Raw genomic sequence first — 25025 nt, forward strand, 5'->3', positions numbered from 1 at the left:
AGTTTCCTCCGGGCACTCCGGTTTCCTCCCACAATCAAAAACATGCTTATTTAGGGTCTGCTCCTTTCTTTGCCCCTGACCAAGGCAGCGTGTCTACATCTGGAGTTGGTCCCCGGGCACCGGACTGTGGCTGCCCACTGCTCCTAGTGGTTGGATTGTGTCTAACTGTAATTAGGATGGGTTAGATGCAGAGGACAAATTTTGTTGTATGTATGTACAACGACAAATCAAAGGAATTATTATTGTGATTATTATTACTTTTTAACACTGAGATGGGGCATCTGAGGAACTATACGTGACAACATGCTTACTAGTTGGTGAGCACGATCCAAACAGCGTTTTTGCAGATACCACTGGTTACTGATTTGCAGTAAGTGGCCCTTTAAAGACCTGCTTGTGAGAAAAAGTGATTTATCATGACGTTGATTCTAATACTGCATTCACATGTTGATGAATGCTCAAAAAACACCTAATTGGAAACATGTGAGTGTCATGATTGGGTATAAAAGCAGCATCCCCAAAAGGCTCAGCTGTTCACAAGCAAAGATGGGGTAAGGATCACCACTTTGTGAACAACTGCTTGAAGTTTAAGAACAATGTTTCTCAATGTTCAATTGTAAGGAATTTAGGGATTCCATCATCTACAGTCCATAATATAATCAGAAGATTCAGAGAATCTGGAGAACTTTGTACATGTAAGTGGCAAGGCCGAAAACCAACATTGAATGCCCGTGACCTTCGATCGCTCAGGCGGCACTGCATTAAAAAACAACATTATTGTGTAAAGGATCTTACCGCGTGGACTCAGGAACACTACAGAAAACCACTGTCAGTTAACAGTGCGTCGCTACATCTACAAGTGCAAGTTAAAACTCTACCATACAAAGCGAAAGCCATACATCAACAACATGTATGCTGATCATGTGTGCTGTTGTCTGATGAGTCCACATGTTAAATTGTTTTTGGAAAACATGGACGTCGTGTCCTCTGGACAAAAGAGGTTAAAGCCATCCAGATTGTTACCAATGCAGAGGTCAAAAGCCAGCATCTGTGATGGTACACAGTAAATTCACCAGTGTAAAACTAACACTGACAGTGTACATATGGGTCTACTCTGGCCAGAGTGGGACCATATGTTCACTGTCAGTGTTAATTTAGCACTGGTGATTTTACTGTGTATGGGGATGTGTTAGTGCCCATGACATGGGCCAGCATACCAGTATGGTGTTAAAGGAAATGTTTTTTTTTTGTGTGTGTGTGACCAGTTCTCTTTTGCCTGCAAGGGGTAGAGCAGTGTCTCCTGGAAGCAGCTCTCTTCTGTTTGCAGAGGGCAGAACTATGCATCTGTTATGAAACTTTTAACAGATAGGTGCTCAACTGATTTTAAATTTTAAAAATGTTTGCTGCTGTTCAGCTTTATCTTTGATAATTATCTGTTACCGGATTATCGGAACTGTGCCCACCATTGAATATAGGTTGAAGAGGATTTGCAAATCATTGTATTCTGTTTTTACATTTTACACAACATCCCAACTTCACTGGAATTGGGGTTGTAACAAAAATGAATAAATTAACAAAATAGTCCACACATATACTTTTGTGCACACAAAAAACATATGCACACACACAAAATGAAATGCAGTGAGTCATGCTTATCAAAATTTGAGTGTTTTTTATGTAGTGATTTACTGGAGATTTATATCAGTACAAAACTGTATCACAAGATGTATTTCCACAATGAAGGCAAACATCACCAGCAGTAATTTATTTCACATCTTTTTGTTTCTCTTCATCATTCTACTGTTTCATCTTTGTCCAAAACCTTCAAGGGTGCACCCTTTTCCTGTACGAGACAGACGGTCGATCAGGGATTGAGCACAATAGCATTGCAAAACACTCGTTATGGGTAGAGAACAGCATCGTCCAGGCTGTACCTGAACACCCCAAGAAAGATTTTGTCTTCTGCCTGAGCAACTCAGTGGGAGATGCTTTCCTTTTCCAGGTGAGAAAAACAGAGCAGACAAAACTGCCCCCCCCCCCCCCCCCCCCCCCCACACACACACACACACACATTTTCTCCTTCATCTATTCCATTATGAAGTCAGTAGATCACTAAATGAGGGAGAGAGGGTGGAATGAAAATAAGGGCAGGTCTAATTTCCCATGGGAGGTACGTGTGGGTGTGTATATGTGTGTGCACATGCACAAACATGTGACATTTAGCCACATGTGGATAACAAGTCAGTCATGTGTCCATGTGTGTGTACTCTGGCTGTCATGTTAAAAGGCCACACTGTCATACTGTGGCAGTGACCATTGTGTAATATTAAAATGTGTCCCTTTATGCTCGTGGAAGCTGTCTGCAGTGACATTCAATGAATTAACAGACACAATAAAACAATGATGAGATTATAGTGACAATGTCTCGCTGAGTGCAGTAACTGGATGTCAATGTTTTATTTATTTTCATTATTCTCACTTGCTCACTGATCATCTGAATTCACTATTTCCCTCACAGACATCAGGCCAAACAGAGCTGGAGAACTGGATCACTGCGATTCACTCAGCCTGTGCCGCTGAACTGGCTCGGCAGCACCACAGGGAGGACACGGTCCGACTGCTGCGGACCGAGATCTGCAAACTGGAGCAGAAGATCGACATGGATGAGAAGATGAAGAAGATGGGAGACATGCAACTGTCCACTGTGACTGATGCCAAGAAGAGAAAGACCATTCTGGAGCAGGTGTGTTCCAGGGTGGATGTTACAGCCATGCAGCAATTGCTGATCCTGAAAAATGAAGCCAATGCTTAAAAGCAAAAACATGCAGTTCCTTGAATGGCCACTTGAGGCTGGCTCTAAGTAGTCCATGATAAACTCTGCAACTCTACAGTGGTTGTTTTTTTAAATAACTCATCATGTTAAGCTATTTTAAGCCATAACATTCTTAATAATTTTGGGTGGGGTCACTTTGAGTGACAACTGTGTGCCAGTGAGTGGAGTCCAGGCTCCAGGGCCCTGCTAGCAGTGGGTGCTAGCTGCTGTCTGACAACAAATTACAAATATCTGAGATAATATGGCTTTCTGTGCAGTGTGTAGCACAACTGGAACATCTAAGAAGTCTGTGCTCCAGTATTTTTGTTGAGTGAAATTTTAGTATTATTTCATTTGTATGTTAGCACCTTTAGCACTAACTAGCAGGTATTGGTAGTTTTGTGACATTAGGTTCACTGATGGTGCCACGGTTACTGAGGCAATATGCCAGCCATACTTTAATATTCCCACATCCGAGATACCCATTATGAAAACCAGAGTGCAGTGTACAAGAAATTTAGCCTATTAGCCTTACCATGTTTGGGAACTCTGAGATGGGGGTGTGTTTGGGTTTCATTCATCCTGCCAAGGTCACGCCGGTCTTGACCATTCTGCACCTCTTTTGTGGCATTAGGCATTGCCAAGATGGGGACTAGAGCTGCCCCAATTGACCTTCAACCCTGCTCTACAGAAAACCTATGGGTGACATCACAGAGGGTTTGTCCAGTATTTATATACAATCTTTAGTCTTGACATAGGCTGGATTGATGTCTGTGAATAGGTTAACACATCTGTCTATACATGATGAAGATTGCAACAGACAACCACCTTCCACGTTAATTTTCTCCAATTACTCTATACAATGATGTATGGAAGTAAATCTGTGCCGTTAGAGTTTGAATTTGAATTTTTAAGGTTGAATTTTTTTTTTTTATCATTAAAATCAGAGTTTGAAGTTGAATTTCTAAGATCAAAATATTCAGCCTCAAAAACTTCATCCTAAAAAAAAAAATCAACCTAAAAAAATCATCCTCAAATAAATTCATCTTCAAAAAATTCAACCTAAAAAAAATTTAACTTCAAAAAATAGAAAAGCAGAAGCAATCAATCCCTGACTCAATGATCCAACATGATAAACCAATCACATTTTGCTCCATTGGTCATGTGACACCGAGACCAAATCGAAAGAAGAAAACGACGATGACGACGTGATACATTGCTGAACGTTGGATGATTGAGACAGGGATTGATTGTTTCTCCCTGCTTTTCTATTATTTGTGGTTGAATTTTTTTAGGTTGAATTTTTGAGGTTGAATTGTTTTAGGTTGAACTTTTTGAGGCTGAATATTTTGATGCTAAACAAATTCAGCCTTAGAAATTCAACTCTGATTTTAATGCTAAAAAAATTTCAACCTTAAAAATTCAAATTCAGACTCTAATGGCACAGATTTACTTCCATACTGATGTTTACCGTAGGCTTCCAGGTTGAATGAAAATACCCATGGAGCTTTAAAAATGCACATCTTTGAACCTTTGTGCTTATAGACAGTCTCGCTAACTGAAATGCTGACAAAAAATATTTTATCTGTATGTGGTTTTTCAAACTAATTATGGAATTCAAGTGCTTTCAGATCTCCCTACTGGTGCTGAATTGTACACATGCATTGGTAGCATTCGTTAAGATGCACACAATGGGCCTCATGTATCAACGTTGCGTACGGCGATATTTGAGCGTATATGGGGTGTATGCCAAAACGGCTGCGCTACTTGGCATTTATCAATGTGGTCGTTGGCGTACGTTGCGCTGAAAATATACACCAGGTCGAGAGGTGGCGTAAATTATACACCAAAATGAACCAGCGCTGGAATCCACATAAAAATGAAGATGATCAACATGATAAACAGTGCCATCATACAAATCAATGCATATGTTACATAAATAACACTTTCCTGATTATACTACATAATAATCAATATAAATCCCGCCTTTGCGGGATTGTTATGGAGCACGATCCGTGGTCATAGCACTGACTGCAAAGAAAGCGCTGCTCGTCTTTTTCTCCAGACTTCGAGCCTGGAGCCAGAGCAGCGCTGAGCTTAACGTCATGTGGTGTGATCGTTTTAGACTATGAAATTGATAATAACAACTGTAGTTTCGTCATTCCCTTAATTTGCTCGTGCTGCAATCAGGTTTTGTCGTCTTCATTCGGTTGTCATAATAAAATAAATACAGAAATACATTTACAAATAAAGAAATCTGACAGATTAGGCGTGTCTTATTAATTGAGCGAGCAAATATCCACATGTCAAGAATTATTGATGTGAAAAGAGAATACAGTGGTCCCTCGCTATAACGCCATTCACCTGTCGTGGCCTCGGAGTCTCGCGGAGTATTTAGTCCAATTTTGCATGCCTTTTATTTTTACAGTGTTCTGTGTTCTGCGTATCTGTTTATAAGAATCTTATTGCCCAGAAGAGAAAAGAGCGCCAACAACTACTCATAACTGTGTTTGTCACACGGAAACAGACACCTGCTGCAGCGAGGTGTGAGTGGGAAAAGGTGTGGCGTCAGGACGCAGAGGCCCGATCTGTGACATACTGGTCAGTCACTATTAATAATTTCTTATGTGTCCAACCTCGTTCGTTGATCATTAAAATTAATTTGTTAGTTCTAAATGCCATCATAATTATTTATAGGAAAACGTTCTATTTTTATTTCTCAAACAAATGTTTGGGCCTGAAAACAGTTTGGTATTATTTTCCTACTAAGGCTTGAACTTTGAGAGTGTTTACACACAAGAGAAAAGTAAGAAAATGTTCATGCCTGATTGAGAAAGTGTATAAACTGTGTAGTGAGGGGTTTTACAGCTTTGAAACGTCTATAATAATTGTAAAAAATAACGCTGCCTAACGTCGCGGTTTCGCGTATTACGGGCTATTTTTTAGAACGTAACTCCAGTGATTAATGAGGGACCACTGTAACACTTTATTGATTATATACTACAAAACAATTGATACGACAGCCGCTTTTGACGCTCTATTGGCATGCGTCGTGATTGGTGGAGTTCTTTTTCATTGCCGTCTTCCTGGTTTCCATGTCGTAAAATGAGGGTGTGTCTGAAGCGGAGTCTGAATATTTATGGGCGTGTTTATTATAATTACGATCGTTTCCACCCGCCGCATTTATCAAGATCATGTCAGGCGTACGCCAGAAATGGGCAGGTGCACACTGCTTGATACATGTCACGGCAACTTTGGCGTATTTCAAGTTTACGCTGTAAATTTACGCCACAAGTGTGCAACATTGATACATGAGGCCCAATGAATGCATGAGCTCACAGGTGAACCTGAAAACCTGTTGCTCGCCCTTTGATCTTTAATCGTTATTCAGTGACAAGTCACAGCTGCAGTTTTAAGGGTATTCCAGGAGCAGGTTGGTTCAGTTTCTATAGAATATGAGGAATTACACTCCCTTTACTTGTACTACATGCATGTCTCGAGTTGCCACTGAATGTCATTATTTACCGTTGCTGCAAAAAAGCATGAGAATGTGCACACAAATAGGCTTTTGTACATGTATCTGCATGTTTTCCAGGAATGTTGAGTCTGGCCTTTAGTTAATGGTCAAAGAAACAACTACAGTTCAGTCATATTAACCTTAGTCCATATTCTAGCACTTTGACCACAGGTGTAGTTCGTGGTTCGTGCATGATAGTTTCAAGAGAATAAACAAAACCAAGACATGAACAAAAACCAATAATCTAGCATAATAATATTAACAACAGCAGCAACAACAATAATGAGCATACTTTATTCCATTAGTTGTTTTTTTTCTGTAAGTGCTGTCAGTTTAATCAGTAGCAGTCCAAGGCCCCGTGTCCATATCACTTTTTTGTTTAGTTACTTGGTGGAAAGGCATTCCAGTAGTTTCAACATTTTCAGTGAAAAAAAAAAAAAAGTCTGCATGTGGGATTTGTTTTAATGACAACAATAAACTGCTGAAAACTAGCAAAAAATGTACAGTGATATAAAGTACTCACCTTCAGTAGGAACCAAGTATCGCTACAATCTTCTGAGTCGAGTTTTTTTTTGTCTCTATTGTGATAGATTTTGAGTAACAAATTAACAAAAAAATAAACCTCTCCGCCTATTTGTCTGAAAAGTTTTTGCACTGATGTCACAGCGTCTTTCAGAAAAGCTCATGGATTTTCAAAATAAAGGTGCTCTCATTTGCCACACAAAAAAATCAATCATTTCTGGAGCCAGGGCAATTGAAAAAAAGATGCTGCTGCCCAGAAAAACCAACAAAGGAAATGTTATATGGACATAGGGGCTTAGCCTGTCAATCAAAAAGACTGATCACATGGCATATTTATGGATCTAGTCTGTTAATGGGTGGCACGGTGACTTAGTGTTTAGCACTGTTGCCTTACAGGAAGAAGGTCTTGAGATTGCTTCCTACAGGGTCCTTTCTGTGTGGAATTTGCATGTTCTACCTGCATTCATGTGGGTTTCCTTCGGGTGCTTTGGCTTTGAACTTTGAAAGACATGTAGGTTAGGGGAAGTAGACCATTTGAATTGACTGTAGTTATGCCTACGAGTGTGAATGAGCTTCTCTGTCTATATGTGGCCCTGTGATAGACTGGTGTCCTGTCCTGGGTGAACCCCGCCCCTCTCGCCCTATGACTGCTGGGATAGGCCCCCACCCCTGTGACCCTTGAGTGGAGTAAAACGGTATAGAAAATGAGTCAGTGAATGAATGAGTCTGTTCATTCTTTTCTTATTTCTCACTGTCTTTCTGTCTGTCAGATCTTCCTGTGGGAACAGAACTTGGAGCGGTTCCACATAGATCTGTTCCGATGCCGTTGTTACCTGGCCAGCCTGCAGGGCGGAGAACCCCCCAACCCTAAGCGCTTGCTGGGTTTTGCATCACGTCCCACCAAACTTGCCATGGGACGACTGGGCATCTTCTCCGTCTCTTCCTTCCATTCACTGGTATGATTTCAAAATGCTTTTACCTTTAACACACACTCATTTTATGTGTATGTGTGCTTCTCTTCAGGCGTTGCTTTTAGCTGTAATCCTCATCAGGATCGCAGTTTTTAATTTTAATCCATTTCTGATTTCTGTTTTTTGTTGTTGTTTTTGGTGACACAAAACACTGTCAAAAGAGTGCTGAATGATGGGATACAGAGAATTAGGTGAGGCAATTGTTGGCAGGTGTGAGGTTAAGAATGCGTCATGATTTATACTTTAATTCATATTAATTCAAACGGATAGAAATTAAAATTAAAAGTATGATTTTAATAGTATACAATTATAGACTTTTGGTTTCGGTGTACCTGTGATTATGAGGACCTGGTCAGGGTGGGGTTCACCTCAGCCGATAATACATACACCGAAATCAAAAGTCTATAACTGCTTTATTATATGGTAAACAAGAAAACTGGGAGTTTGTCAAACATACTAAAACTGAAAAATCAATCTCAAGTTTCAATTCTTTATTATTACTGTCATACTGCACCAACTGACATCCCATCGATCGACTGGAGATGCCTGTTAAGTCTGTGACGAAGAGTCATCAGGCTTATTTTCTTATAAAGTTCGCCATTCGCCTGTCTAGCTTCCACGTAAAATCGACCAAGTACTCCATCAAGCATCCATCTGTCCTAAGTTTCAAAGTTGGGTGCATGTCCCTTTTCAGTGACGTACTTGTGACACAGGTTGGCTGCTGACTGTGTATTTCTGCGGGTGTTTTTCGCATCTTTTTCGTGTAAAAATCATTTTAAGTCAGCGTCGCTAACAGACGCAAACCTGTGTTCTGCCATCTTGTCAAAAAAACTGACAGCCAAAGTAGGCATTGTATCGTGTTTTCTGATTGTCGTTATCGATAGAAGGCGTCGCTCGATTAGCTAGCACTACACTGCACGTGAAGTGTACTCATTTCGCACGCGTGGTCTACTTGGCTCCACCAGCGGTCAACTCAGCATGTGGTACAGCTCAGAAAGTGGCGAATGGGCCAATCAGAAGTTGGCAAAATCCCATACCATATAATAATCAGAGTTATTGATTGTATTCATGAACCAACAGGTATTTTATTTTGAAAGTAATGGGAATATCACAGTAAAGCTGCATTCTAAATCTGAAGGAGATGAATTGAAGATGTGGGACTTCATACATATCCAATAGGTGATGTATAATCTCTAAATGATTTTGACATTCTGTTAGGAGCTCAACAAAACTGGACTTTGCATCGCCTACATCCTACTATAACTGAGATCCATATACTCCTCCGATGGGTTTGGCCCAGTTTCCACAAAACCTGTTGGGTGTATGTGCAGTAGGTTGACCACAGTATTCTCATTAAGGGATTTGTTTTGGCAAAAGTCAAGATAATTTGGGTCAAAGGTCAAAATGTTGAATTTTTCAGCCCAATGTTCAGCAAACAGCACACATTTTAGGTGTACTCTGGAACACCCAGGTGACGTGTCAAAGGTCAGTCATTGGGTTCAAAGGTCATGTCTGCCAGTCTGTTGACTTACTCCTAACAGGCCCTTCTGTTGATTGACTGCCAACCTTGGCATGTCAGTAAAGGCTGTAAATAATTTATTTTGGCAAAAGTGAAGGTATTTCCCTCCTGTCCTGTGTACCAACAGCATTTCTTGTATATTTGTTTTGTGAATTGTTCTGTAATTTGTGTCTGTATCATGGCCCAAGCAGAGGGTCACCCCTTTGAGTCTGGTTTGCTTGAGGTTTCTTCCTCAGAGGGAGTTTTTTCTTACCACTGCTACTCTGGGGGTTAGTAAGATTAGACGTTACTTGTGTGAAGCGCCTTGAGGCAACTCTGTTGTGATTCGGCGCTATATAAATGAAAATAAATTGAAAAAAAAAATTGAAATTGAAATTATTTGATTTTCAAACTGATTTGGACAAAATTTTAGGTAGATCCCAGATTTGCCCTGGCAAGGTCAGCCAGAGGTCAGTCATTTCAGTGAAGGTCAAGGTAACTGGGTTCAAATGCCAGACTGTTGTAGCTTTTACTGTCTTTGTGCCCACAGTTCAGACTAATGTTCCAACTGGAGACAAATTTGTGATGATAAAAAAACCATCACAAAATGCAATAATCTTCACAATTTCACACTATGTGTTTCTGTGTTCGACTGGCTAAGTCAAATCTGTGCCTGCGTGGCTGCAGGAATCATACTCCTCACTGTGTGTCTTCGTTGCTACGCCCGTGCATTATTGCACTTACTGTATAATTGAAATGACTTTGCGTTCATGTCCTGCTGCTGACAGCTGTATGGCATCTCCGTGTGTGCACAGCTATTCCCTCACTGCTCTGCACGCTGTGCTTGTTGTCACCTTGAGCTCTTGTAGCATGCACAGAATGAAACATCAGCACAGATGGATTGATCCACAAGTTGCAGCGCACTGACTGCACAGTCTGCTTCGTACCATCCAGGAAACAAAGAGCAGAAATGAGAAACAGAGGAGACAAAAAAAAAGCACTGGCTTCCACCCAAAAGATAAAGCATACACACATACACATCAGTTTTTTTGTGATAGCTGGATCAATACTCACCCTGTTAGTAAGCTGCCATCCCTCAGGCACTTTCCCAGAAACAGGCTTAACACTCTCGCCCCCACCCGCTTCCTTTTACTGCCTACAACCTGACTTCTTTTGTCTCTTTCACAGTCTTTATCTTCTCCTCAGCTGCTTTATTTTCTTATTTCAGTTTGTCTTTATCTGCACGTTTTCCCCACCCTATCTTCTCTGTGTGTTTATAATTACTTTTGCTTTTTTCCCCACATTGCTGATGTAAATATTGCATTAGTCTAATTGTGGTGGAAGTAGTTGCAATAATTGGTACAATGAATAATGCCTACAGATGATAATGAAGCCTTTAGTTGTGTTGCTACTCCATAATGTTTTATAACAGCCACAACATATCTGTGGAGGAACGAGACAGAAGTCAGGGGGAGCTTTGAAATGAAAAATGGACACTGTTCTTATAGCAGTTTTTCTGTCTGAAACACACCCTCAAAACACATTATAATGTCACCTCACAATCAACAGTTGCACACATGCACTTCTTCCTGTACGGGCACCAAAGTGAGGTCCGGGAAAATGCCCATTGGGAGTGAGGACCACCCTTTCTGCTATACTTAGAAATTAACTGATACCGCCTTTAAATTCTAGATGTCTCTCTTAGCCAAGTTGTCACCTCAGATTTTGAAGAATAACTTTGAGAGGAGCATTTTTACAGGCTCTGGAAGCCTTTTCATTAAAAAATCTTGTGAGGACCAGCCTAAATGTCCTCAATTTCTAAACTGGTCCTAGCTAAAAAGGTCCTCCACTTGCGATAATCCTCACAAAGACACCCCCCCCCCCCCCCCCCCCCCCGCAATCTAACCCTCCCCACACACACAAAATGCAAGGAGTTCAGCTGCACACCAGGAGCAGCTTGGAGAATAAGGACCTTGCCCAAGGGCCTTTTGTAATTTTTCCGGTCTGATGGAGATTCAAACAGAGGATCCTCTCGTCACCATCATCTCCCCTTGAGGTGATGATGTGTGTTGGAATTAACTAATTTAGTTGTAAAACACTTCTTCTATTACTTTGATTAATGTTTTCTGTGATTTTAAATGTCACAGGTGTCGGCCCGTACAGAGAACAGCATCAGGCGGCGGAACCAGGCCGTGCCTCGCACTACCTTTAAACGGCGGAGTCGTTTCTCCTCCCTCTGGGGGCTGGACACCACCTCCAAGAGGAAAACCAAGGATCATCCTTCCATAACTCAGGTTTCCATAGTGACACATTCTATTTTTTGATTGTCTCCATAACTTTCAGCATTTTAAGTCTCATATGAAGACATCAATGCATGAGGTCACACATGAAACATTGGATTTTTTTATTACATAATAAAGCACATTGCGTAAAGTATTAGTATAAAGCAGGTGAAAAATGACAAAAATTAATAATTAGTTGAAATGTTGCTGCCCTTCGTTGGCCAGTCAAGAGCATAACATAACATGCATTTTTAATCTGGAAGTCAATGATCAGTGTGCTGTATAAACCACTAAGGAGGCTGCAGGTTTAATGATTGTTTGTTGGAGGTGGTTGAAGTGTTTTGGCCTGTTTTATCCTCATAAATGTAATAATGTCATAAATATATTAGGTAATGCGTTTGGATTCACTTTTATTGCACTCAACTCTGCTTTATATGGCTTCAGGTGTTTGCTGACAGGATGGAGCCTGTCCGAAAACCCTTAGAGCACATGTTTGAAGACTCTGTCAGTGAGAAATGTGTAAGTCTTTAAACAACTTTAATGTAATTACCTTCTCTTCTCCTCCCCATTTAAACTCTTGACCTAGTGTAAGGCAAGCAGTGAAGCAAGAGAACGCAGGTGTTAGAAATTTTAATAAAGCAGGATATTATTGACCCGAAACAATATCAAAATATTTTCAAAGACCCAAAATTAATAACGACCTATACACTTTAACTAAATAAAACTGCCCCCACAGTGACACAAAAGGAAACATACTGTCTAGTCCCTAATGTGGCCAAACCAAATAACTCAGAAGGGGTAAACAAAATGAACAATAAATACAAACACATACAAAACAAAAGTTAACTCAACCCTAAAGTCCCCTTGGCACAAGAAGAGGTGTGCTACATCCTAATGAACTGGCTGGTTTTAGGTCTACTCAGAATTCAGTCACACCTTTTGCCCAAACAGGAAGGGAACGCCCTCAATGCTCCAGGTAACACAAGTCAAAGCCAGAAAATATCTTATGTAACCCTACAGTGTTAAAATGTGTGCACTCCATATAAAACAGTGTAAGGTTAAAGCAGGATAACGTGTAAATTGAGCAAATTAAGTGGTATCAGTTACTTGAAGATAAGAGACAGCAAATGGCAATATGTGCAGCAAACTAATGGAGTGCAAAGGTGGACTGTGGGATGATATTACCCTGTGTGGCTGCAACCATCACGCGGAGTATGGAATGTTTTAAGATTGTTGAATTTGGCAACAGAGACTTTCTTGTCTTTCCAGAGGAGGAGCAGATGTTTTGTTTTTGGTCGAGACTTCGTAAGCCATTAAACAGCTAAGGAAAGCAACACTCTCCCGTACCCAGCAATCAATTCACCCTATTGAGGTTTCAAATCTTGAAAAATCTCAGAGAGGTGACTTTCACTGTGAGATGTATTGTGTGTATATATATATATATATATATATATATATATATATATATATATATATATATATATTATAATACAGCTGCAGACACTTCCTTTCTTATTTTTCCTGCTTCATGTTGTATGTCAGTATTTTCAGTAGGATATCTCAAAAACTGGAGATGATATTTACCATATTTTCTGGAGTATAAATCACATTTTTTTATGAGTTTGGGAGGACCTGTGACTGTTACTTCAGCATGACGTATATCCCCAAAATTCACAACTTTGTTATTAATAATAGTAATTATAATAACTATTTATATAGAACTTTCTCAATAATCAAAGCACGAAACAAAATAAACTCCAATAATAAAAGAATAAATGCCACTACAACAATGCACAAAAATCACAAATTAAAGAGCTCATAACATAGAAAAAGGTGTGACTTATATATATATATATATATATATATATATATATCCTTCTTCAAAATGCATTTTTTTGACAGGGGCAACTTATATTCAGATATGACTTATACTCCAGAAAATAATGTAATTGAAATTTAGGTTTATATAAGTTTGTACATGACAGAAAAATTAAACTCAAAAGAATTGTAATAGAAATGGTTTGAATGAGCTTAAAGAGACCTTCAAAATCATGTTTACATATTTGTGCTATGTCAAATATGAAGAAAGTTATGAGTATTTGAAATTCGGAAGCTCTTGGTAATTTATGTATTTGTTCTTAAAGATAAAACAACAGAACGCTGTGACCAGTTTTTTGTAATGTACATTTCAAAATTATGGTACTCCGTCAAATCTAATTATATCTCATTTAATCTTGCGATTTTCAATGATCTGCTGTCTAAACACTGTTTTTGACAGTAGTTTCCAAGATAAAACACCAGCAATTTCGCCATGTCCACCATCTCGACATCTGTGTTAGAGGATCATAAAAATATGCATACGAAGACTTTGATCTCCACCAAACCTGACAGAAAGGTAGATAATTACATGAATTAAATGTTCTATGTGATTTGAAAACCGACCTTATTCACCTTCAAGGCGAATTTCTTTGACTTTTACAACGCGATATTTCAATCACGGAATTTTCTAACTTGTACTCGTCACAGGAATTCTGCTCAAAAAATGAGGCTTTCAATTACGTCATAAAATATAGGGATTCCCAATTGCCAAAAAATAAACACATTCCACGAAGCGCGCACTTGGCACTACTGTCTGGAAAGTCTCTAAGGCCAGGTACAGCTGACGCATCCAGAACAGCGGACGCCGTATTTAGGTTGTACATTCGTATCTAATGTATAAGAGTTGGCAAGACAATGAAGCGGATCTGAATCAGGATACAGATTCAGGAGCTTTTTGTTGTTATTTTTTATTTGGCATTTGCCTATTAATAGCTTTTCTTGGCAGCAGTATGTGCTCTTTGACTGCAGGAAAAAATGAACAAGCTTATCAATGATGATCTTTGCTCTTATCAAAGAAAACAACTATTACTGATCTCGGTATACATTGAACCACACACAACTGACTTCAATAAGGTAACACTCATTCAAAGTAAATAATGTTGTCAGAAGCATTTAACAGCAAATTTTGTGTGATGCATGCAAGGAAGCACCTGCTAATACAGTATTCATTTCATTTTATTTATTTGTTTATTTGACAGGGACAATGAAATCAACATAGATCGAGCAATGTCTGCGACTGATGTGATGCACAAAGAGTTTATAGCTTCAACTAATTCACAACTCTTGTTCCTGGTTGCGCCTTTCTACAGATTACATGATTAATAATTCTACAATTTACATTATTCATAATTCTGATAAGATAACTATGTTTGGATTTCTGCATAAAATTCATTCATAATTTCAAGTCAGAAGGATTTCTGAAATACTCTAAATTTGACAGATATTTAAATTATTTTTGTTGCATCAGAATGTAACTCTGTGATTACATTAAGTCACCCATTCCCAAATCTTTTTGCAGTCCATACAAACCTTTAATCACAATTAGATTGACACATGACATTAACATCAAGTATTTCCACATACATGTATCATGTTAAACTTAACAGTAAATTTAAAATAACATGCAATTCATAAAAAATAGGTATGTATATATTTTGGTAATTGTAAACATTTTTACAAAACTGGACATTTTTAGCTGGCATCCTGTCCAGGGTGTACCCTTAACTGGAGTAAGTGGGTATTGAAAATGGATGGATGGACATTTTTAATTTATTTTTAATAATCTCTAATGGCCCACCTGCTGTACTTTCATAGCCCAGCAGACGGCTGTGGCCCACACTTTGCGACTCATATTGTGTTAAGTTATTAAGTTCATTTGGCTTCTTCCTTTTTTTCTGAGGGTTGCCACAGAGGATCCAACATGGATTGGGATTTGCCTAAATTCAAACATGATGCTTTAAGTAATTTTTTTTCCCTCTCTTGCCTTTTTGTTTGTCAAAGACCTTTTTCTAATCAGTGATGGCAGACATTTCCGCTACGTTTTTTCAGTTACTGAAGGCAGTTCTCACTCCAACATGATCAGGCTGTCATCTGAAGGGATATTTCTGTCTGCTGAACCCACTAGGCAAATTTGATCTGATATGTTCAGATCATTAGGTATCTGACGTTTCAAAAAATTATGCATACAGTTGGTACCAAAGAGCCTGGAATCTTCACACCATCTGTGTTCTGCAGCATCAGTCGTATTAACCATACTTTAGAATATAGACAACTGCAAATGATTCGTTCTTTTTTTAAAAGAGAAATGATTATTTAAAGTGAATGTACGCATTTTTATTTCAGGAGTATCTTGTGAGAGTCTGGTGAATTATGAATTTATACTGTGAAGGGGGGGAAAAAGGCCCATCTTCCCCTTGGGTCGTGAAAGGACAAGTATGCCAGCTTTATATTTTATGAGAAGTGGTAAAAGGCAGCGGAGCTGACGCATCAGACCTCTGTTTAAACCCAAAAGATAAAAGTAAATTTAACAGCGCAAATCCACTGACTTCAGCTGCCATCACTGGAGTCATACAACACCAAATTCCAAACACCTGCAATGTGTTTCAGATTGCAAAGTAAGAAGTAAATCTTATTTTGGCCCAATAGGTCTACATACTGGTAGCCAAACTCCAGATCCCACTGACTTACCTGCTCTGCAATATGTTGGGAGCAGGTAACTTTAACATGCCATTAAAAATCCTAGATAAGTGTTTAATTTTCTCAGCAAGCTTATCCTCAAAGATTAGTTCCAACATCTGAAGTGTGTCAGCTTTGTGAATCTGTTTGTTCTGGGGAATCCCACTGATGGTGGAAACGAGAGGGGGGCAAAAAAAAGAGAAAGTGAGGGTTTAGTTTACCCAGGATCCCTGCTTTCCAGCACAGGCATCCTAAATGGGCCAGGAGGAGAGCCAGATGGTGCAACGCAAGGCTGGGGAGTTCAGGGAGTTGGGGGAGGTTAACTTAAGGGCCTTCCAGTCTGTTGTCTGTCTGGGTGGGAGAGACGATATAAATGCCTGCATATTTTTATGTTTTATAATTGCATATGAAAATGTGCATATTTTTAACTTGGTAAAACTGCACTTGTGGACAAAGTTTGTCCGTTTCCAGCTTATAAAGTTCACATGCACACACAGACACAATCAAGTCTAGGCCCATCCATTTAAACGGCATTGCTATGTCAGGGTGTTAGCTGTCAGCAGATTGCACGGCGTAAATGAAAGATGGGTAGTAGGACAGAGAGATGGAGGGAGGTACAAATAGGGGGAAGAAAGGAGCAGCAGAAGAAGAGGCAGTGATTAGTTTCGGAATAGTGGCATGAAAGAATAAAGAGGCTCATGAAGGTTGTTACCTGATAGGAGGTGATAAGGTATCAGTGACAGTGTGAGGTCGAATAGAATAGATGAGAGGAGCAGAATGAGAGGAGCCTGACACATCCGCCAGATTGTCAGGGGTCAGACTGACGGGCTTAAAGGTTACAGGCCTGACATGTGAAAGCACACACACACATGAAGAAACGAAAACAAATTGCAGTTCTGTACTCATATCTGATGCTGCGTTCAGGTGTCATCCACATTCTGGAATATTAGCCTAATCAATCAATCAATCAATTTTTTTATATAGCGCCAAATCACAACAAACAGTTGCCCCAAGGCGCTTCATATTGTAAGGCAAGGCCATACAATAATTATGTAAAACCCCAACGGTCAAAACGACCCCCTGTGAGCAAGCACTTGGCTACAGTGGGAAGGAAAAACTCCCTTTTAACAGGAAGAAACCTCCAGCAGAACCAGGCTCAGGGAGGGGCAGTCTTCTGCTGGGACTGGTTGGGGCTGAGGGAGAGAACCAGGAAAAAGACATGCTGTGGAGGGGAGCAGAGATCGATCACTAATGATTAAATGCAGAGTGGTGCATACAGAGCAAAAAGAGAAAGAAACAGTGCATCATGGGAACCCCCCAGCAGTCTACGTCTATAGCAGCATAACTAAGGGATGGTTCAGGGTCACCTGATCCAGCCCTAACTATAAGCTTTAGCAAAAAGGAAAGTTTTAAGCCTAATCTTAAAAGTAGAGAGGGTGTCTGTCTCCCTGATCTGAATTGGGAGCTGGTTCCACAGGAGAGGAGCCTGAAAGCTGAAGGCTCTGCCTCCCATTCTACTCTTACAAACCCTAGGAACTACAAGTAAGCCTGCAGTCTGAGAGCGAAGCGCTCTATTGGGGTGATATGGTACTACGAGGTCCCTAAGATAAGATGGGACCTGATTATTCAAAACCTTATAAGTAAGAAGAAGAATTTTAAATTCTATTCTAGAATTAACAGGAAGGCAATGAAGAGAGGCCAATATGGGTGAGATATGCTCTCTCCTTCTAGTCCCCGTCAGTACTCTAGCTGCAGCATTTTGAATTAACTGAAGGCTTTTTAGGGAACTTTTAGGACAACCTGATAATAATGAATTACAAGAGTCCAGCCTAGAGGAAATAAATGCATGAATTAGTTTTTCAGCATCACTCTGAGACAAGACCTTTCTGATTTTAGAGATATTGCGTAAATGCAAAAAAGCAGTCCTACATATTTGTTTAATATGCGCTTTGAATGACATATCCTGATCAAAAATGACTCCAAGATTTCTCACAGTATTACTAGAGGTCAGGGTAATGCCATCCAGAGTAAGGATCTGGTTAGACACCATGTTTCTAAGATTTGTGGGGCCAAGTACAATAACTTCAGTTTTATCTGAGTTTAAAAGCAGGAAATTAGAGGTCATCCTATGGCATGCTCTAATCTCTGTAATAAAATTTTATGGTCAACAGTATCAAAAGCAGCACTGAGGTCTAACAGAACAAGCACAGAGATGAGTCCACTGTCCGAGGCCATAAGAAGATAATTTGTAACCTTCACTAATGCTGTTTCTGTACTATGATGAATTCTAAAACCTGACTGAAACTCTTCAAATAGACCATTCCTCTGCAGATGATCAGTTAGCTGTTTTACAACTACCCTTTCAAGAATTTTTGAGAGAAAAGGAAGGTTGGAGATTGGCCTATAATTAGCTAAGATAGCTGGGTCAAGTGATGGCTTTTTAAGTAATGGTTTAATTACTGCCACCTTAAAAGCCTGTGGTACATAGCCAACTAACAAAGATAGATTGATCATATTTAAGATCGAAGCATTAAATAATGGTAGGGCTTCCTTGAGCAGCCTGGTAGGAATGGGGTCTAATAAACATGTTGATGGTTTGGATGAAGTAACTAATGAAAATAACTCAGACAGAACAATCGGAGAGAAAGAGTCTAACCAAATACCGGCATCACTGAAAGCAGCCAAAGATAACGATACGTCTTTGGGATGGTTATGAGTAATTTTTTCTCTAATAGTTAAAATTTTGTTAGCAAAGAAAGTCATGAAGTCATTACTAGTTAAAGTTAATGGAATACTCAGCTCAATAGAGCTCTGACTCTTTGTCAGCCTGGCTACAGTGCTGAAAAGAAACCTGGGGTTGTTCTTATTTTCTTCAATTAGTGATGAGTAGAAAGATGTCCTAGCTTTATGGAGGGCTTTTTTATAGAGCAACAGACTCTTTTTCCAGGCTAAGTGAAGATCTTCTAAATTAGTGAGACGCCATTTCCTCTCCAACTTACGGGTTATCTGCTTTAAGCTACGAGTTTGTGAGTTATACCACGGAGTCAGACACTTCTGATTTAAAGCTCTCTTTTTCAGAGGAGCTACAGCATCCAAAGTTGTCTTCAATGAGGATGTAAAACTATTGACGAGATACTCTATCTCCCTTACAGAGTTTAGGTAGCTACTCTGCACTGTGTTGGTATATGGCATTAGAGAACATAAAGAAGGAATCATATCCTTAAACCTAGTTACAGCACTTTCTGAAAGACTTCTAGTGTAATGAAACTTATTCCCCACTGCTGGGTAGTCCATCAGAGTAAATGTAAATGTTATTAAGAAATGATCAGACAGAAGGGAGTTTTCAGGGAATACTGTTAAGTCTTCTATTTCCATACCATAAGTCAGAACAAGATCTAAGATATGATTAAAGTGGTGGGTGGACTCATTTACTTTTTGAGCAAAGCCAATAGAGTCTAATAATAGATTAAATGCAGTGTTGAGGCTGTCATTCTCAGCATCTGTGTGGATGTTAAAATCGCCCACTATAATTATCTTATCTGAGCTAAGCACTAAGTCAGACAAAAGGTCTGAAAATTCACAGAGAAACTCACAGTAACGACCAGGTGGACGATAGATAATAACAAATAAAACTGGTTTTTGGGACTTCCAATTTGGATGGACAAGACTAAGAGACAAGCTTTCAAATGAATTAAAGCTCTGTCTGGGTTTTTGATTAATTAATAAGCTGGCAAACTTTGCGTGTTTTTAGGAATCCGCTAGCTTAGCGCAGCTACTAGCTCGTAGCCGGTTTAGCATGGCGGCTTCTCCTGTCTCTCCCGCACTTTTCTGCTCTGGGTGTGAAATGTTTAGTTATTCCTCGGCCTCCTTCAGCAGTAATGGTACTTGTAATAAGTGTAGCTTATTCGTAGCTTTGGAGGCCAGGCTGGGCGAATTGGAGACTCGGCTCCGCACCGTGGAAAATTCTACAGCTAGCCAGGCCCCTGTAGTCGGTGCGGACCAAGGAAGCGTAGCCGCCGTTAGTTCCCCCCTGGCAGATCCCGAGCAGCCGGGAAAGCAGGCCGACTGGGTGACTGTGAGGAGGAAGCGTAGTTCTAAATAGAAGCCCCGTGTACACCGCCAACCCGTTCACATTTCTAACCGTTTTTCCCCACTCGACGACACACCCGCTGAGGATCAAACTCTGGTTATTGGCAACTCTGTTTTGAGAAATGTGAAGTTAGCGACACCAGCAACCATAGTCAATTGTCTTCCAGGGGCCAGAGCAGGCGACATTGAAGGAAATTTGAAACTGCTGGCTAAGGCTAAGCGTAAATTTGGTAAGATTGTAATTCACGTCGGCAGTAATGACACCCGGTTACGCCAATCGGAGGTCACTAAAATTAACATTGAATCGGTGTGTAACTTTGCAAAAACAATGTCGGACTCTGTAGTTTTCTCTGGGCCCCTCCCCAATCGGACCGGGAGTGACATGTTTAGCCGCATGTTCTCCTTGAATTGCTGGCTGTCTGAGTGGTGTCCAAAAAATGAGGTGGGCTTCATAGATAATTGGCAAAGCTTCTGGGGAAAACCTGGTCTTGTTAGGAGAGACGGCATCCATCCCACTTTGGATGGAGCAGCTCTCATTTGTAGAAATCTGGCCAATTTTCTTAAATCCTCCAAACCGTGACTATCCAGGGTTGGGACCAGGAAGCAGAGTTGTAGTCTTACACACCTCTCTGCAGCTTCTCTCCCCCTGCCATCCCCTCATTACCCCATCCCCGTAGAGACGGTGCCTGCTCCCAGACCACCAACAACCAGCAAAAATCTATTTAAGCATAAAAATTCAAAAAGAAAAATAATATAGCACCTTCAACTGCACCACAGACTAAAACAGTTAAATGTGGTCTATTAAACATTAGGTCTCTCTCTTCTAAGTCCCTGTTGGTAAATGATATAATAATTGATCAACATATTGATTTATTCTGCCTAACAGAAACCTGGTTACAGCAGGATGAATATGTTAGTTTAAATGAGTCAACACCCCCGAGTCACACTAACTGTCAGAATGCTCGTAGCACGGGTCGAGGAGGAGGATTAGCAGCAATCTTCCATTCCAGCTTATTAATTAATCAAAAACCCAGACAGAGCTTTAATTCATTTGAAAGCTTGTCTCTTAGTCTTGTCCATCCAAATTGGAAGTCCCAAAAACCAGTTTTATTTGTTATTATCTATCGTCCACCTGGTCGTTACTGTGAGTTTCTCTGTGAATTTTCAGACCTTTTGTCTGACTTAGTGCTTAGCTCAGATAAGATAATTATAGTGGGCGATTTTAACATCCACACAGATGCTGAGAATGACAGCCTCAACACTGCATTTAATCTATTATTAGACTCTATTGGCTTTGCTCAAAAAGTAAATGAGTCCACCCACCACTTTAATCATATCTTAGATCTTGTTCTGACTTATGGTATGGAAATAGAAGACTTAACAGTATTCCCTGAAAACTCCATTCTGTCTGATCATTTCTTAATAACATTTACATTACTCTGATGGACTACCAGCAGGGGGGATTAAGTTTCATTACACTAGAAGTCCTTTCAGAAAGCGCTGTAACGAGGGTTAAGGGATATGATTCCTTCTTTATGTTCTCTAATGCCATATACCAACATAGTGCAGAGTAGCTACATAAGCTCTGTAAGGGAGATAGAGTATCTCGTCAATAGTTTTACATCCTCATTGAAGACAACTTTGGATGCTGTAGCTCCTCTGAAAAAGAGAGCTTTAAAATCAGAAGTGTCTGACTCCAGGGGTATAACTCCACAAACTCGTAGCTTAAAAGCAGATAACCCTAAGTTGGAGAGGAAATGGCGTCTCCTAATTTAGAAGATCCTCACTTAGCCTGGAAAAAAGAGTCTGTTGCTCTATAAAAAAGCCCTCCATAAAGCGAGGACCATCTTCTACTCATCACTATTGAAGAAATAAGAACAACCCCAGTTTCTTTTCAGCACTGTACGCCAGGCTGACAAGAGTCAGAGCTCTATTGAGCTGCGTATTCCATTACTTTAACTAGTAATGACTTCATGACTTTCTTTGCTAAACAAAATTTTAACTAATAGGAGAAAAAATTACTCATAACCATCCCAAATACGTATCGTTATCTTTGGCTGCTGTCAGTGATGCCGGTATTTGGTTAAGACTCTTCTCTCCAATTGTTCTGTCTGAGTTATTTTCATTACTTACTTCAGTCCAAACCATCAACATGTTATTAGACCCCATTCCTACCAGGCTGCTCAAGGAAGCCCTAGCCATTATTTAATGCTTTGATCTTAAATATGATCATCTATCTTTGTAGTTGCTATGTACCACAGGCTTTTAAGGTGGCAGTAATTAACCATTACTTAAAAAGCCATCACTTGACCCAGCTCTCTTAGCTAATTATAGGCCAATCTCCACCTTCCTTTTCCTCATCAAAAAATTCTTGAAAAGGGTAGTTGTAAAACAGCTAACTGATCATCTGCAGAGGAATGGTCTATTTGAAGAGTTTCAGTCAGGTTTTAGAATTCATCATAGTACAGAAACAGCATTAGTGAAGGTTACAAATGATATTCTTATGGCCTCGGACAGTGGACTCGTCTCTGTGCTTGTTCTGTTGGACCTCAGTGCTGCTTTTGATACTGTTGACCATAAAATTTTATTACAGAGATTAGAGCATGCCATAGGTATTAAAGGCACTGCGCTGCGATGGTTTGAATCATATTTGTCTAATAGATTACAATTTGTTCATGTAAATGGGGAATCTTCTTCACAGACTAAAGTTAATTATGGAGTTCCACAAGGTTCTGTGCTAGGACCAATTTTATTCACTTTATACATGCTTCCCTTAGGCAGTATTATTAGACGGTATTGCTTAAATTTTCATTGTTACGCAGATGATACCCAGCTTTATCTATCCATGAAGCCAGAGGACACACACCAATTAGCTAAACTGCAGGATTGTCTTACAGACATAAAGACATGGATGACCTCTAACTTCCTGCTTTTAAACTCAGATAAAACTGAAGTTATTGTACTTGGCCCCACAAATCTTAGAAACATGGTGTCTAACCAGATCCTTACTCTGGATGGCATTACCCTGACCTCTAGTAATACTGTGAGAAATCTTGGAGTCATTTTTGATCAGGATATGTCATTCAAAGCGCATATTAAACAAATATGTAGGACTGCTTTTTTGCATTTACGCAATATCTCTAAAATCAGAAAGGTCTTGTCTCAGAGTGATGCTGAAAAACTAATTCATGCATTTATTTCCTCTAGGCTGGACTATTGTAATTCATTATTATCAGGTTGTCCTAAAAGTTCCCTAAAAAGCCTTCAGTTAATTCAAAATGCTGCAGCTAGAGTACTGACGGGGACTAGAAGGAGAGAGCATATCTCACCCATATTGGCCTCTCTTCATTGGCTTCCTGTTAATTCTAGAATAGAATTTAAAATTCTTCTTCTTACTTATAAGGTTTTGAATAATCAGGTCCCATCTTATCTTAGGGACCTCGTAGTACCATATCACCGCAATAGAGCGCTTCGCTCTCAGACTGCAGGCTTACTTGTAGTTCCTAGGGTTTGTAAGAGTAGAATGGGAGGCAGCGCCTTCAGCTTTCAGGCTCCTCTCCTGTGGAACCAGCTCCCAATTCAGATCAGGGAGACAGACACCCTCTCTACTTTTAAGATTAGGCTTAAAACTTTCCTTTTTGCTAAAGCTTATAGTTGGGGCTGGATCAGGTGACCCTGAACCATCCCTTAGTTATGCTGCTATAGACGTAGACTGCTGGGGGGTTCCCATGATGCACTGTTTCTTTCTCTTTTTGCTCTGTATGCACCACTCTGCATTTAATCATTAGTGATCGATCTCTGCTCCCCTCCACAGCATGTCTTTTTCCTGGTTCTCTCCCTCAGCCCCAACCAGTCCCAGCAGAAGACTGCCCCTCCCTGAGCCTGGTTCTGCTGGAGGTTTCTTCCTGTTAAAAGGGAGTTTTTCCTTCCCACTGTAGCCAAGTGCTTGCTCACAGGGGGTCGTTTTGACCGTTGGGGTTTTACATAATTATTGTATGGCCTTGCCTTACAATATGAAGCGCCTTGGGGCAACTGTTTGTTGTGATTTGGCGCTATATAAAAAAATTGATTGATTGATTGATTGATATATTTCCCTTCATGCACATCCTAGCACCACTAAAATGTCCTAAAGAGGTAGACCTTCAACAGGTTTAGCTACATGGGAAACAAGAGAAATCTAAGATTTCTGACATCCGCCAATCCAGATCTGGATCACGTCCCAAAATTTAGTGGAGTCTTCCATGCCCTAATAACTATCTGTGGTGCAAATGTATTGAGAATCCGTGAAGTAGTTTTGATGTTATCATTCAAAGCATATATAAAGTGAAATCTTGATCCAGAATCCGGATCACCTCCAAAATTTAATGGAGTCTTCCATGTCCTAATATCTATCTGGGGTGAAAATGTCATCAAAATCTTTGCAGTAGTTTTGATGTAGACCTGCTAACAGACAGACAGATAACTAAACACAGATGACTTTATTCCATCCTTGACGGATGTAAAAGTGGTGTTTATAGTTGTAAAACTAAGGAAGGAGATTTGGAACAACAACGAGACTGGTCTTCGACAATCAAAAAACCCAGGGGGAATTTTTCCTTACCACTGTTACCTATGTGATCGCTTAGGAGGGTGAATAACCTCGGGGTGACTTGCATTGTGATTTGGCGCTATATAAATAAACCGACTGCTTGCTTGCTATCTTATCTTATGTTTAAATTAGTGAGGTTTGTATGTGGGTTGTGCAGTAAGAGACTAATTAGACCATGATTTTTACTATTAG

At 39.9% G+C, this 25025-nt stretch overlaps 1 protein-coding gene across 1 annotated transcript in view; it reads left to right on the forward strand.

Moving 5' to 3' along the window:
• The window catches only part of tiam1a (TIAM Rac1 associated GEF 1a), a 180201-nt gene that overhangs the window by 67471 nt on the left and 87705 nt on the right, over positions 1 to 25025 (forward strand). The window contains exons 7-11 of the mRNA XM_034178322.1: positions 1830 to 2002; positions 2519 to 2743; positions 7622 to 7807; positions 11468 to 11614; positions 12047 to 12121. Coding sequence (XP_034034213.1) covers positions 1830 to 2002; positions 2519 to 2743; positions 7622 to 7807; positions 11468 to 11614; positions 12047 to 12121 — 806 coding nt within the window. The remainder of the gene's footprint in view (positions 1 to 1829; positions 2003 to 2518; positions 2744 to 7621; positions 7808 to 11467; positions 11615 to 12046; positions 12122 to 25025) is intronic.

Source organism: Thalassophryne amazonica, chromosome 9 (assembly GCF_902500255.1).
Source record: "Thalassophryne amazonica chromosome 9, fThaAma1.1, whole genome shotgun sequence".
Lineage (NCBI taxonomy): Eukaryota > Metazoa > Chordata > Actinopteri > Batrachoidiformes > Batrachoididae > Thalassophryne > Thalassophryne amazonica.